Source organism: Alexandromys fortis, unplaced genomic scaffold (assembly GCF_014885135.2).
Source record: "Alexandromys fortis isolate MF-2015 unplaced genomic scaffold, M_Fortis_MF-2015_v1.1 scaffold_63, whole genome shotgun sequence".
Taxonomy (NCBI): Eukaryota; Metazoa; Chordata; class Mammalia; order Rodentia; family Cricetidae; genus Alexandromys; species Alexandromys fortis.
Window position 1 is genome coordinate 7,871,022 of NW_026067953.1, and position 14,283 is coordinate 7,885,304.

A 14,283-nucleotide genomic window follows, 5' to 3' on the forward strand; every position below is an offset into this window, starting at 1 on the left:
TAGGATGTGGAGGCTCAGCAGGTTAGTGAAGCAGAATCAACAAGAGAACAGTTACAAGATCTGCAAGACCAGATAGCTAGGCAGAAAGCCTCTAAACAAGAGCTGGAGATGGAGCTGGACCGGATGAAACAGGTAAGGAGAGGGACCTCTTCCCAGGAGAGGTGATAGCACAGGCTCAAGTATTAGGGTAGGTAGGAGCTTGCCAGTTCCTTTTGCTTTTCCATCCCACCTACTTTAGGTTTTTTTATGGATATTATTATTGTTTATATGCATGATGTGTCATTATAGGCACATACATGCCATCTGTGTGCCACTGCTTGCTTGTGGAAGTCAAAGGACAACTTGTGGGGTTGGTTTTCCCCTTCCACATTTGCATGGGTTCTAGGTATTGAACTCAGGTTGTCAGGCTTGAATTGTAAGCACCATTACCTACCAAGCCTTCTTTTTTGTTGTTGTTGTTTTGTTTTGTTTTTATTAGGGAGGGTCTCCTGCCTCTGCTCTCAAGTGCTAGGATTAAAGGCATGCACCACCACTGCCTGGCATGAATTTTTCTTTAGAACTTATTATGGGAATAATCTTAAAAGTAACAGTTAAGAGAAAAACCAAGCAAAGACCTGCAAGGCATGTGTGTTGCAGGCTGTCTTAGGTAATGTAATTGTAAGATTAGTTGTCCTTTCAGAATTGCATTTCAGTTTATTCAAAGAGCTGCTGTGTATTAAAGATTAGCAGTTTCATGCATTTGATTTATTGTGGCAGATGTTTCTCTGCACCCTCTCAAATGCCATTTGTAAAGGGTGAAGTAGAGGAGCATAAGCTGACCATAGCTGCGGGCTACTCGTCAGAGATCCCAGATGTAAAGTATTTAATTTTAGGATTGAATGTGTACCTTATTAAGTAAGTTTAGCCTTGAATTTGTAAAGACTAGAACATGGAAGAATTCTTGTAACACTCCTAGTAAATCTTTACTGGGTTGTCAGCCTTGTATTCACCAGCCCTTATTTCATATTTTAAAAAATAATTTATGAACATTAAATTACTGACAGCATCAGTCTTTATCATAGATAGCAAATATCTTCTTCAGTTTGTTGTCATGATCAATAGTAATATTCTGTAATAAATCTTACATTCACAAATGATGGTGCAGTCTTTCTCACTGCTGTAAGGTAAGAATAGCTTGTATTTTCTGATGATTTATCCTGTTAGCATGTATTTCAGAGGCAGTGTTCACAGCATCATGCTGACCTGTTTTCATCAACCCATCCAAATCCATGCCTGGTCCATTCTGTGTGGTTGTGGCATGGAATGAGTGCTCAGTATGAGTCAGTGTGGGGTTTGGGCTCTGGAGATGGCATGGAGCATGCTCATTGATTTATTCATGCCTTACGCTAGGAATTCCATTACATGGAAGAAGATCTGTATAGAACAAAGAACACCCTGCAAAGCAGAATTAAAGATCGAGAGGAAGAAATTCAAAAACTAAGGAACCAGGTAGGAATGAGGGAAGTGCGTGACCTGAGTTGCTTCAGTAAGGCCTTCTCATCCCATGTCCTTCAGGATTTTATGTGAGGGTTTGAGCTGCTGTAGACTTTTCATCTTAACACCCTTGAGTCTTCATTTGCAATACACTATGGCTTTCTTCTGTAGAAGTAGCCCCTTCATCTGAGGCTGGACTTATCTCCAAAACTGCATGACTTCTGATCTCAGTTTGAGCATGCTGATTATCATGTGGTTTCTTTTTCCTAACAAAAAATTGACTAATCTTTGTAGTATATAATTAGTAGTATATAATTAGTAGGATATCTATAAAGTCATACATGGCCCAGCTCTGGGAAGCAAACAGCCACCATAAGGGCAAAAGACTTGAACAGACCTTTTCCAGAGGGTTAGATGAGTTAGTGAGTAGCTAACAGGTAACTAGGATGTGTCCCACTCACTCCCAAGATAGGGGCTCAGCATTCAGGTTAGAGCAAGCAGCCCGTGCAGCTGGCTTTTGCACAGCATTGGGGAAATTGGCTCCCCCTTTATTTTATTATCTGTCTGTCTGTCTGTCTATCTATCTATCTATCTACCTACCTACCTACTACCTACCTACCTATCTATTTTAAGACAAATATTTAAGTCTTGCTGTTTTGTCCTGGCTGATCGTGAATGCGCTGTAGTCCTTCTACCTCAGTCTCCCAAATTCAGGGCATCTACGTGGTGGCTCAGCAGTCATCTGTAATTCTAGTTCCAGGGAATCCAGTACCCTCTTCTGGCCCTCATGACCATTAGGCATGAATACGGTATGCAGACGTGCATGTGGGCACAACACCAATACACATGAAATAAAATAAAAACAAAAAGATAAAAATGTATAGAATGATGTGGCAGCTTAGCTAAATCTGCTCTGTATATCCCTGAAACTCCACTTCCAGGAAACCCAGGAAAAGGCAAAAGCAAACTTTTAAAAGTGGGTTGTGTCTGGTGATGGAAACGCTCTGTTCTGTCCAAAGTTGTTTGGCGAGAGGATCATAGACCTCATTTTCAGGGTGCCACACTATTGAACTGTGGATTTGGAATCCCACTTAAGAAGTTTGAACTGTGGCTTGTAAACTTGACCATGTCAGCTGCAGTAAGAAATGCAGTTTACAGTGTGTCTTCATGTTACATTTGCATTCATCCTGCAACACCAGAAGAGAAGCTCAGCTTGGTGTTACCTACCTATAACCTCAGTATTCTGAGACTGAGGCAGGATGGTCATGAGTTTGAGGCCAACCTGGGCTATGTAGTGAGTTCAGAGCTACAAAAGGAGACTCTGTCTCTTAATAACAAAGAAGTTAACATAATAATACATATATACCATGTGTTATATACATTCTAGGAAATATTACATTCTCTGTTACATTCTTTAATTGCTAGTGTGCGACCTACTGATGTAGTTCAAAAATCACTTCTAGCCAGTGAGAAATCTCTATCACTGTAGAGATTTGAAGACCCAGTTCATGTCCTTTTGTCCTTTCTATACCATGTACCATTGATCAAGCCCATGAACTGATTAAGTGAACACTTTCCCCTGCAGCTTACCAACAAAACTTTAAGCAACAGCAGCCAGTCGGAGCTAGAAAGCCGACTCCATCAGCTGACAGAGACAGTCATCCAGAAGCAGACCATGATAGAGAACCTCAGCACAGAAAAGAACTCCTTAGTCTTCCAGCTAGAGCGCCTGGAGCAGCAGGTGCACTCTGCCTCCACTGGGCCCAGCAGTGGATCCTCCATTAACATGTCTGGAATTGACAGTGGTGAAGGTAACACTGGAAAGAACATGGCAACAAAACATAATTTTGAAGAATTACAGAAAGACCATTTTTACAAGGATTTGTGATTATTCTTTTCCTGGTGTGAGACCTGGTCCCTGGGCTGTTAGTATAACCCTTAGAAAGATGTATCTGGACTTATGCCTCACAGCTGTCAGACTTGGAGAAATAGGGCCTTGGATTGGGAAGCATGTTGGAATAATAAGACATTTGACAAGCAAGGCAGTAATTCCGTAGCTTAGAAATTTCAGGACATTTAAAAGAAATGTGTTTTCATGATCCCTTATTAAATGGCTATTAGTGTTGAAGTCTGTATTAATTTGCATGTTTGTCCATGCACTTTAATAATAACAAAATCTGAAGATTTTGTACGTCAGCACCAATATCAGAATTTTAATCTCATGACTTCATGAAACCCATATGCAGTCATAGAGCAAATTTCTCAGTTCTTTGACTTTAACACTCCTTTAAAAATTAAAAAATGTAAAGAGGATGCCATGTATGAGGATCAGTTGTAATGTAAGTAGGGTGGCCAGTGAAAAATCCAGTTGAAAAGTGACACGTTATTAAAGTTCCGAGTGGAGCCGGTGGTGGTGGCACACACCTTTAATCCCAGCACTCAGGAGGCAGAGGCAGGTGGATCTTTGTGAGTTCGAGGCCAGCCTGGTCTACAAGAGCTAGTTCCAGGACAGGCTCCAAAACTACAGAGAAACCCTGTCTTGAAAAAAAAAAACAAAAACAAAACAAACAAAAAAAGTTCCAAATGATGAGAATGTGAACTGCAAGGAGGCCTGGAGGAAATGTTCCAAGTAACCGGAAAAATAGATGCAAAAGCACCGAGGGCATGTGTCCTTGATGATTCAGGACCAGGAAGGAGTGAGGCTGAGAGTAGTGTAAGGTGAATTCACAGAACTTGGAGAAGGCTGCATAGACCTGCATAAAGACTTCACTCTAAGTAAGGTAGGGATCCTATTTGTTCTGTATTATGATGTCTGGACGACTCAGACCTGGCATGGTGATGTGGTTCAGTGGTGACATACAAGAGACCACACCCCATCCCAAATCTTAAATTTCAGAGGGCTAAGAGCAGGAAGAGAGGCCATGGTGTCCTTACATTAATCCATGTAAGGGATGGTAGTTTTGTTCAGAGTGGGATTGGTGGGGGATGGAGGGAATATGAGAATTTATTTGAAAAGTGAGCTGGTAGAGTTTACTGAAAAGCTTGCAAAAAAAAAAAAAAAGAGTGAGGGATTTGGGCTTGAATGGATGGAAGGGCGGAATTGTTATATACCAGAATGGGAAGACACCAAGAGAAGGAGTTGGCAATGGAGAGAAAGAGACTGAAATCATAGTTGGTACATGAGTTGGTGTCCTTAGTGATCCAGAAGAAAGAGATAGTTGGATGGTCGGAGTGGGGTGGAGCTGGAGTGCCCATCTAGGAGCCAGCGTTCTTGGTGTCCAGAACCACTGACCTCTCTCAAAGTCAAGGCCCAGGAATGTTGTTTCTTGCAAGCACCAGATATTGTGAACTTTTTAGTGTCTAGTAAAATTTTGTGGAAATTGAAGCATTTTCTGTAGTTGATCTGTGTTATAATTTCTTTTACTCTAAGAGCAGTGCTTAGAAAGTTGGCCTTGAGAAATTCTTCCTCTTACGATATGATACATTTTCAACCCTAGTTTTCTTAGAAAGTCAATTTTGCTATCAGTATGTTAATCTGTTCTCTTATTTAAACAGGGACACGCCTGCGAAATGTTCCTGTTCTTTTTAATGACACAGAAACTAATCTGGCAGGAATGTATGGAAAAGTTCGCAAAGCTGCTAGTTCCATTGACCAGTTTAGGTAAGCACTGCCACTCAGGATGAGTGACGGCCTCAACTATTTTAATAATGTCTTCCAGGTAGTACAGCCACCCTGAGCCCTTTGGCCTAATATTTATTTTGGCCCTAGTATTTAAAGTAGCGGTTCCCTTATTCCTTTGTGATACTCCCAAGCTGTGAAGTTGTCTTAGGCAGTCGGCCAGTGCCTAAGCATTGTTGAACATTTTCAGTCCTGGCCGTCCTCTTCCAACAAACTCTACCAAGAACACTAGGTAGATTCACTTCTTTCTCTCTCTCTCTCTCTCTCTCTCTCTCTCTCTCTCTCTCTCTCTTCCTTCCTTCCTTCCTTACCCGCTCCTTCCCCCCCTCCCTTCCTTCCTTTCTCTCTCTTTTTTTTTTAATTCTTCAAGACAGGGTTTCTCTGTAATCCTGGCTGTCCTGGAACTCACTCTGTAGACCAGGCTGGCCTCGAACTCAGAGATCCATCTGTCTCTGCCTCCCAGTGCGCCACCATGCATGGCTGAAGCTGTCATCACTCACTGAAACCAGTCCCAGCACTAAGGAGACAGATAGGATCATTTGAGCTCGTGAGATCAAGATCAGCTTGGACCATATATTGAGACTTCCTCAGAACAGCTCACTGAAAAAGTGTCTTTGTGGTGTCTCATTCAGTTCTTCATCGTGGGTTTGAAGATGCTCACTATAGAGCTGAACAGTGTACGATATAACTTGTTTTATGTATGCCCATAAGTAATATTTAGAATTTATGTTATGTATTTACATACAGACTTTTTATGCTTTCAAGCATCCACTTTTCTTTTTTTTCTCTCCTTTTTTTTTTTTTTTTTTTTTTTTTGGTTTTTAGTAGCTATGAAGCCAGTCCTGTAGAGCTATGTAGAACAGGCTGACCTCAAACTCAGAGAGCTCCTTCAGCCTCTGGCTCCCGAGTACTGGGATTAAAGGTGTGCACCACCACTGCCCAGCACAAGCATCCACTTTATAAAGAAAATATTTTAACAGTTTACCTAGAACCTTGATGAATTTCATATCTAAAAAACCCTCTAATATGCCAATTTTCCTCTGAGTGTTTATAGTTAGACTTGGTCTTAATGGCTTGTATGATAAGAGTAATGTTTTCTTAGCCTTTCTGAATCAGAATAGAGCTGTTTTGTTTTGTTTTTTAATTGTATAACTATTTTTGAAAGAATATTTATTTTTAATATTTTTTAGATTTATTTTATATGCATGAATGCTATATCTGCATGTACACCTATAGGCCAGAAGAGGGTGGCAGATCTCATTACAGATGGTTGTGAGCCACTATGTGGTTGCTGTTAATTGAACTCAGGACCTCTGGAAGAGCATCCAGTGTTCTTAACTGCTGAGTCATCTCTTTGGTCCTCTAAGCTGTGGTGTTTATAAATAAATAAATGAATAATAGCTGCCTTTAACTAGAGGCAGAGGCAGGCAGGTCTCTGTGAGTTCAAGGTCAGCATGGTTTACAGAGTGAGTTCCAGGACACCCAGAGCTGTACAGGGAAACCTTGTCTCAAAAAGAGAGACAGAGACAGTTCTGAAGCCACAGGACTTTAGTCACTGTCTGAATAAAGCACCTGTGGAAAACTTCCCTGTGTGTGAGCGCTAGTGACAGTAAGAGGAAAGAAAGGAGCAGCCTGCTAAGAGCTGTGAGCAGAGAGGGTGGATGTCACACTGCTTCTGCCACATTCGTGCACGCCTCTGCCTGAGTTTGTTTTTTCTGTTTCGTTTGTTTGAAACAGGGTCTCACTTTGTAGGTGTAGTCCAGGCTGGCTTCAAACTCACAGAGATCTGCCTGCTGGTACTGAGATTAAAGGTGCTTACCACCACACCTGGCCCTCTTATGGTTTAGTCCTCTTGGGAAAATGTATCTATGCAGAAGTTTTTAGGTAAACATTCCCAAATAAATGCTTGTACTCAAGTTTTAATAGCTAACTTCAAATAACAATTGAAGTATTTGTTTGCCCTTCCTGTGTCATCATTTTATGTGATCATGTGAGTCTACAATAAAAAATTCCTCTGTGGTAGTCACAGGAATAGTGTGAATGAGTGATTTTTAAAAGACATGGTCTAGAGTGGGTGGCGGTGGTACACATCTTTAATTCCAGAACTTGGGAGGCAGAGGCAAGTGGACTTCTGTGAGTTTGAGGCCAGACCAGCCAACAAAGCAAGTTCCAGGACAGTCAGGGCTACTAGTGGAAAGCTGTCTCAAAAAAACAGAAGCAAAAACAAAACCAAATAAACAAACAAAGGCATTGGATATTAGCCAGGCAGTGGCAATACATGTCTTTAATCTCAACACTCGGGAGGCAAAGGCAGGTGAATCTCTGTGAGTTTGAGGCCAGCCTAGTCTACAAAGCAGGTTCCAGGACAGCCATGGATGTTACACAGAGAAACCCTGTTTCGAAATAAAACAAACACACACAAAAGGATGTCAACTCAAGAAGATTTGCTTTGAGTATAATTCCTTTTTTCTTACCTGTTTGTACAGTATCCGCCTGGGAATTTTTCTCCGAAGATACCCCATAGCACGAGTGTTTGTAATTATCTATATGGTGAGTAAATTTATTTGAAAAAGTAATGTACAGCCGGGCGATGGTGGTGCACACCTTTAATCCCAGCACTCGGGAGGCAGAGGTAGGCGGATCTCTGTGAGTTCGAGACCAGCCTGGTCTACAGAGCTAGTTCCAGGACAGAGAAACCCTGTCTCGAAAAACCAAAAAAAAAGAAAAAGTAATGTACACTTGATTTCTGTCTGTTGTTTTGGCTGCTAATCTTATTCATATTTTACTAATTAACTTTGAAAGAAAATAGAACTCATTTTTGATAATTGAACTTTTAAGTTAGCCATTTATTATATTGAGAACATAAATTGCTCAGAGGCTTTTTCTGAAGATAAAGTTAGCTGTAATGTAGTTTGTCACCTCCATTTTTAAGCCTGTCTAATGACAACAAAAATACAGTAAAAACAACTGATTTCATTTTTATCTTAACACTCTAAAGTTGCTTTGATTATTTTCATGTGTTTTACTTTATTTTTCTAGAAGGATCTCAAGGCTGATTTGTTTCCTTCTGGGCTGTTTAGTTGCACAGAACCAGCTGCAGTAGTTGGGTTCTGGTTCATGTGTGCTGTGCTGACAAGCCACTCACTGTGCTAAGTGGGGCATCTCTAAGAGGTTAGGCTGACTTAAGGGCCTACTTTGAAAAGAAATTTCTATGTGATCCACTAAAGGGAAGAGTTATTCCTCAAATAAAAAGGTTTAGGAAAGATGGATGGGTGAGGAGGAAGAAAAACAGGAAGGACGTCAGAAAGGATTCAGAGTGCACCGCACAGGGGCCGCCTGTCCAGGCACCTGCCACCGTGAGTGTTGTGGGTACCAGTCGGCATTAGATGCTGTGTGTGCTGCCTACGGAATTTACACATCCCAACTAATGGAACCTCATGTCATTCATACTGTCCCGAGGGAGCCAGAATTTGTCACAAATCAACCTCTGCCACTGATTCATCTCTTCACCAAAGCTGGCTAAACTGTCTCAGATCACCAGTCATTAACTTTCTCACCAGGACTTGCCAGCCAACACCTGTCTGCCTCACAGTGCTTTCCCAGCTCTGCACAGAATCATGCGAGTCACAAGTGTTTGGTGTTCGGGCCTCTCCTCTTAACTAGAGATCTGAAGTCTGCAGCTCTCTGTTCCTGAGCTCATTGGCTCCTTTGATCAGCCAGTAAACATGTACCGAGCCCCTGCTGTGTTTCAGACTCTGTCCTAGAGGGGTACAAAGACAAGGCATGGTCCTTAGACAGAGACTGACTGACACATGAGTTGTTTTTCCTCCCTCTAGGCTTTGCTTCATCTCTGGGTCATGATTGTCCTGCTGACTTACTCACCAGAAATGCACCATGACCAACCGTATGGCAGGTGAGCTGAGCCATTGTCCAGAGCTGGAATCTGCAGGAAGACCAACACCTGAGACTGCTCGGAATAGTGCACAAGATGGTTTCATGGTGGAAAGCTCTTAATTTTAAGTTATTACTCTGGTGTCTGACTCTCCCTTATTTTCATGAGAGTCTCTAAATGCAGACAGTAATTTGACAAATTCAGCTCTGCTTTTTCTGAGAACAATTGCCCTAGATATGGAGAGAGAGAGACCTGGGGTGGTTGTTCTGTAGAGACATTTCTATATTTTAGGTGACACTGATTATGGGTTATAATCAGGGAAACTAATTATATTTAAGAAAAATAAAAAGATTTCTTTTTAATAACTTAGTGTGCTTTATATTTTCTTTTTTTAACATTTATTTATTTATTTATTATGTATACAGTGTTCTGTCTGTCTCTATGCCTGCTGGCCAGAAGAGGGCACCAGATCTCAGTACAGATGGCTGTGAGCCACCATGTGGTTGCTGGGAATTGAACTCAGGACCTCTGGAAGAGCAGTCAGTTCTCCCAACCTCTGAGCCATCTGTCCAGCCCCTATATTTTCATATATTTAACTGCAAATATTTAATTTTTACATTTTAGATTCCTGATTGGTATAACTCTTTTTAAATACATAAATAAATTTCACTGTGCATTTTTCTTTTAAATAATGATTTTTATCCTTGTTTAAAGAAGACCTCTCCAATGGTTAGTAATGAGTGGGGCTGGAAGTCACAGCCCCGGTCGCTGAGTGACAGCAGTGGTTCCGTGCTGTGCTCCTCTCTGCCTCTGTGTTGTCTTGCTTTCCCCAGCATTGATCTCAGAGTCAGTTCATGGGTGTTGTAGCCCCTGCTTAGAGATGTGCAAGATGTCTGTTTACCAACACTATAGCTGGACACTGTAGTTAACCTTTGAAAGGGGACATTTTCCGTGTGACCAGCATAATCTTTGAATTGTCTTTCCTCTTCATCTTTGTCTAGAGTCACATGTGCTTTGTCACCCTGGTCCTGGTGGTCTCTTTTATGTACTTAATACACATGGTTCACTTGGTGCCAGCTGAGAACCTTGGTGACACCATTGCCGTGACTAGAACTGGCCTGCAGGGAGCAGAAAGCCCTAGACCCTTGCACATTATAGAATGCTTCTTTCCTGTTTCTTGCCCTCAAATCAAGTTTTTGAGGTCACATTAGGTATGATTGGGCTTTTGTTTTCAGTGTGGCAAAAATGAAAAGGGCAGGTGTTTCACATCATATAAACAGGGACTTGGCATAGAATTTGGCACTGAATCTTGGAGATGGATAGCAGGAGCCTTACTGGGGATGATGCATCACAGTCTGAACTGTGGAGTCAGGTCTATCTCCGACACGGAAGGGGAAAATTCAACCTTGTTAATGGATTTTAAGATTTTTTTCCGCCTAATTTGGAAACATTTCTGGAAAATGATTAAAACCAGGTTCCACCCTTAAAATGGAAAACAGCACATGCTCGCTGGTTGTGTTGCCGGACTTCCCGTCTTTGTGTCCTCCAGGCTTTTGTTGTGACATCTGTGAGTCTTTTGTCCACTCTGCACATTCTTGGCTTTGGCGGTGTTTGACTAAGTGTTTCCGGGACTGTGGCTCTGCCATCACTTGTCTTTAATTGAGTTACAGACTCGTTACCCTTGACCACTCATAAACTGGGCAAGGGAATGCGAAACTGACCTCATTAGAGGGCTCGCAGTAAGGCAAGGTCAGTGGAGTCTTTCTAGGTCCAGTGCATGTACTCAAAGGGATTCCAGACATGTACAGAGTTCTCGGACTGCTTTGTATTATTGATAGGTGTCAGTTGAGAAACAAGATGATTTTAAAAATTCCCTTTCGAATTGTTGAGTGATGGTGGTACACACCTTTAATCCCAGCATTTGGGACGCAGAAAGCAGGTGAACTCAGTGAGTTCAAGGCCAGCCTGCTCTACGTAGTGAGTTCCAGGAAAGCCAGGACTGTTTCACAGAGAAACCCTGTCAAAAAACAAAATTTCCCTTTCTAGACATTGGCCTTTATGAAAACCACTATTTCTACTGCCACTTAACAAATTTTTTCAAGGAAAGACTTTTGTTAGGTTTGATTTGTTTTTTGGAAACAGGGTTTTTTCTGTGTAACTGTCTTGGAACTTGCTTCGTAGACCAGGCTGGCCTCAAACTCACAGACATCCGCCTGCCTCCTGCATGCTGGGATCAAGGGCATGTGCCACCACCACCCGGCTCCAAGGAAAGAACTTTAAACACATGGCAGAGACTGATCTCTCATTGGGGAGTAGAATGTGAAGGGCCCAGAGTCCAGCCATTTGCCCAGCTTACCTGTGGGGTAGGGCACACTTCTTAGACCTCACTGGGCTCCAGTCTCCTGTTGCCAGGGGCAACTTAGTGCTGGAAGCTGTGGAGTGGACCTCAGTGTGGGTACAAAGGAAGGATCTGGTGATGCCTGAGAGTCAAGGACCAATGGCCCAAGATTCTTGAGGCTATGATTGGCCTTGAGAAACCTGATGGAGAAACATTGGATCTTTCTCCACTTCAGTCTCTTAGCACTAAGGAATGATCTCTCTGAGGAGAAAGGCGAATTGCACTGGTGGCTAGCAGCCAGTGTAACTACAGAGCTGTATAGCAGAACCCTCAAAACCAGCCTGGCCTGCCATGGATAGCTACTTCTGTTAAGGTTTGTATGTAAACTCCTCCATAGCTCTTGGTCCCCAGCAGGGGGCACTGTAGAGGTCAGACCTGGCTGGCAGAAGTCTGCCATTAGGGGTAGGCCTTGGGCTACAGTCTAGCCCCACTTCTCTGTCTTCCTAACCTGCTAGGATGTAGAGCAAGTAGCTCATGGCTGCATGGCCCCTGCCATGCCTTCTCTTCATGAAGGATGGTACCTCTCAAACCACAAGTCAGAGTGACCTTTCCAGGTATTCCTTTCAGGATATATGTAATCCGGTAAAATATATATGATCAGAAGGAAGAGTTTATGTTGCCCGAGGTTTCTGTCTCATCCAGTCCTGTAGCCATTCAGTCCCAAAGAAACACACAGAGGTCTGCATTAGTTATAAACTGATTGGTCCGCTAGCTCAGGCTTCTTATATTAGTCCATAATTCTTGTCTGTGTTAGCCACATGGCTCTCATCTTACTTCCTCTGCGGCTGGGTTATGACTGCAAACTGAATCCTCTTCCCAGAATTCTATTCTCCTAGGCCGGCCTCTACTTCCTGCCTGGTCGCCCCCTCCATACTTCCTGCCTGGCTACTAGCCAGTCAGCATTTTATTAAACAAGTATAAGAAACACATCTTTACAGGGTAAAACCATTGTCCCACAGCAAGTTTATTTGGGAATTTGGATCCAAAGCGCTAGAAGTCTAGATGTTCATAAATACGGTGAGAGTGTGGCACCAGGAGCATGAACCCGAGAGGTCACATCTTAATCACACACAGATAGAAGAGAGCAGGAAATAGAGTAAGGTTACAAACCCTCAGTCTCATCCATAGTGTTGAACTTCCAGTACCTATGACCTTCCTAAATAGCACTAGGACCAAGTGTTCACATGTGTGAGTCTATCGGGGGCATTTCTTGTCCAGGCTATACTCTGCCCTTCATCCCAATAGGTTTATGGCCATATCACAAGGCAAAATGCAGCTGGTCTGACTTCAAATGTCCTGGCCTTTAACAATCTTAACATTGTTCAAAAACTCAATCTCTTGGGCTAGAGAGATGGCTCAGTGGTTAAGAGCACTGCCTGTTCTTCCAAAGGTCCTGAGTTCAGTCCCTCACAACCATCTGTAATGAGATCTGGTACCCTCTTCTGGCCTGCAGGGATACATGCAGGCAGAATCCCTAGAATACTATATACATAATAAATAAATAGATTTAAAAAAATTCAATCTCTTCCATATAATATATTTTGATTATATTCTCAATCCCCCAAGTCCTCTCAGTTCCTTGATAGCTGTAGGAATGGGGAAACCAGTTTTCTTCAATGGCGTGACATGGGGCATATCAAACTATAGACAAGTTTCTGTCTTGCCTGGACCTGCAGCCATTCAGTCCCAAATAAACACACAGAGGCTTGTATTAATTAAAAACTGAGCTATTGCTCAGGCTTATTACTACCTTTTACAACTTAAGTTAAAACATAATTCTTATCTATGTTTAGCCATGTGGCTTAGTACCTTTTCTCATTAAGGCCTTCTCATCTTGCTTCCTCTGCATCTGGCTTGCGTCTGTGTCTTTGCCTTTCTTCTCCCAAGAATTCTCCCAGTCTGATTGCCCTGCCTATACTTCCTGCCTGGATACTGTTATTTATTTTTTATTAAACCAATATGAATGACAACTCTTTACAGTGTACAAAGCATTATCCCACAGCATCAGCCACACTCCAGGCAGGCCCCTTGCTCAGGAGTAGTGTGCCGCCACAAATCAGACTCCATGTTTTTGTTTGATGCTTGTTTGTATTTTTTTTAATTTATTTTATTTTCCTTTTTTAAAGAGAAAATGAACTACCTTTTTCATTTTACATGCCAATCCCAGTTCTCTCTCCCTCTCCTCCTCCCATTCCCTCTACCTATCTCTCCACCCCACCCCCCATCCACTCCTCAGAGAGGATGAGGCACATTGCTTTGGGGAAGGTCCAATGTCCTCCCTACTATATCTAGATTGAGCAAGGTGTCCATCCAAAGAGAATAACTTTCCTAATAGCCAGTACAAGCAGTAGGTATAAATCCTGGTGCCACTGCCAGGGGCCCCGCAGTCTGCCCCAGCCATGCAACTGTCACCTACATTCAGAGGAACTAGTTTGGACCTATGCTGGTTCCTTCCTTGTCCGGCTGAAGTTGGTGAGCTCCCATTAGCTCAGGTAGACTGTTTCAGTGGGTGAACCCATCATGGTCTTGTTTGTATTTTTAAAAGCAAAAAAGATCTGGAATAATTTTATTTTAAATGGTAGTAAGGCTATAATTTGAATTTATGAATGTTTTGTGTCCCAGCCATTTCTCAGATGTCTCTGCCATCAGGGATTTTACAGATAAGCAGGGAAGGCAAACTGTAACTGTCATTTAGAGTTACGTCACCGAGTAGAGGAAAGTGGGCCATGGGTATGAAGTGAACAGCAGGGAGGTGGCGCTTTTGTGGTAGCTGGGGAAAGAAGGATATGGGGTGGCCTTTCTCCGCTGGAGGGTCAGTGGGCAAAACATCTGGATGGACGC

At 42.5% G+C, this 14,283-nt stretch overlaps 1 protein-coding gene across 2 annotated transcripts in view; it reads left to right on the top strand.

The window, feature by feature from the left end:
• Golga5 (golgin A5) overlaps positions 1-9,409 on the top strand; it is a 31,811-nt gene extending 22,402 nt beyond the window's left edge. For both annotated transcript variants that reach the window (XM_050151532.1, XM_050151533.1), the window contains exons 8-13: positions 4-132; positions 1,390-1,488; positions 3,059-3,284; positions 5,029-5,134; positions 7,639-7,702; positions 8,989-9,409. In XM_050151532.1, coding sequence (XP_050007489.1) covers positions 4-132; positions 1,390-1,488; positions 3,059-3,284; positions 5,029-5,134; positions 7,639-7,702; positions 8,989-9,069 — 705 coding nt within the window. In that variant the 3' untranslated portion in view covers positions 9,070-9,409. The remainder of the gene's footprint in view (positions 1-3; positions 133-1,389; positions 1,489-3,058; positions 3,285-5,028; positions 5,135-7,638; positions 7,703-8,988) is intronic.
• Positions 9,410-14,283: the final 4,874 nt, after the last annotated feature.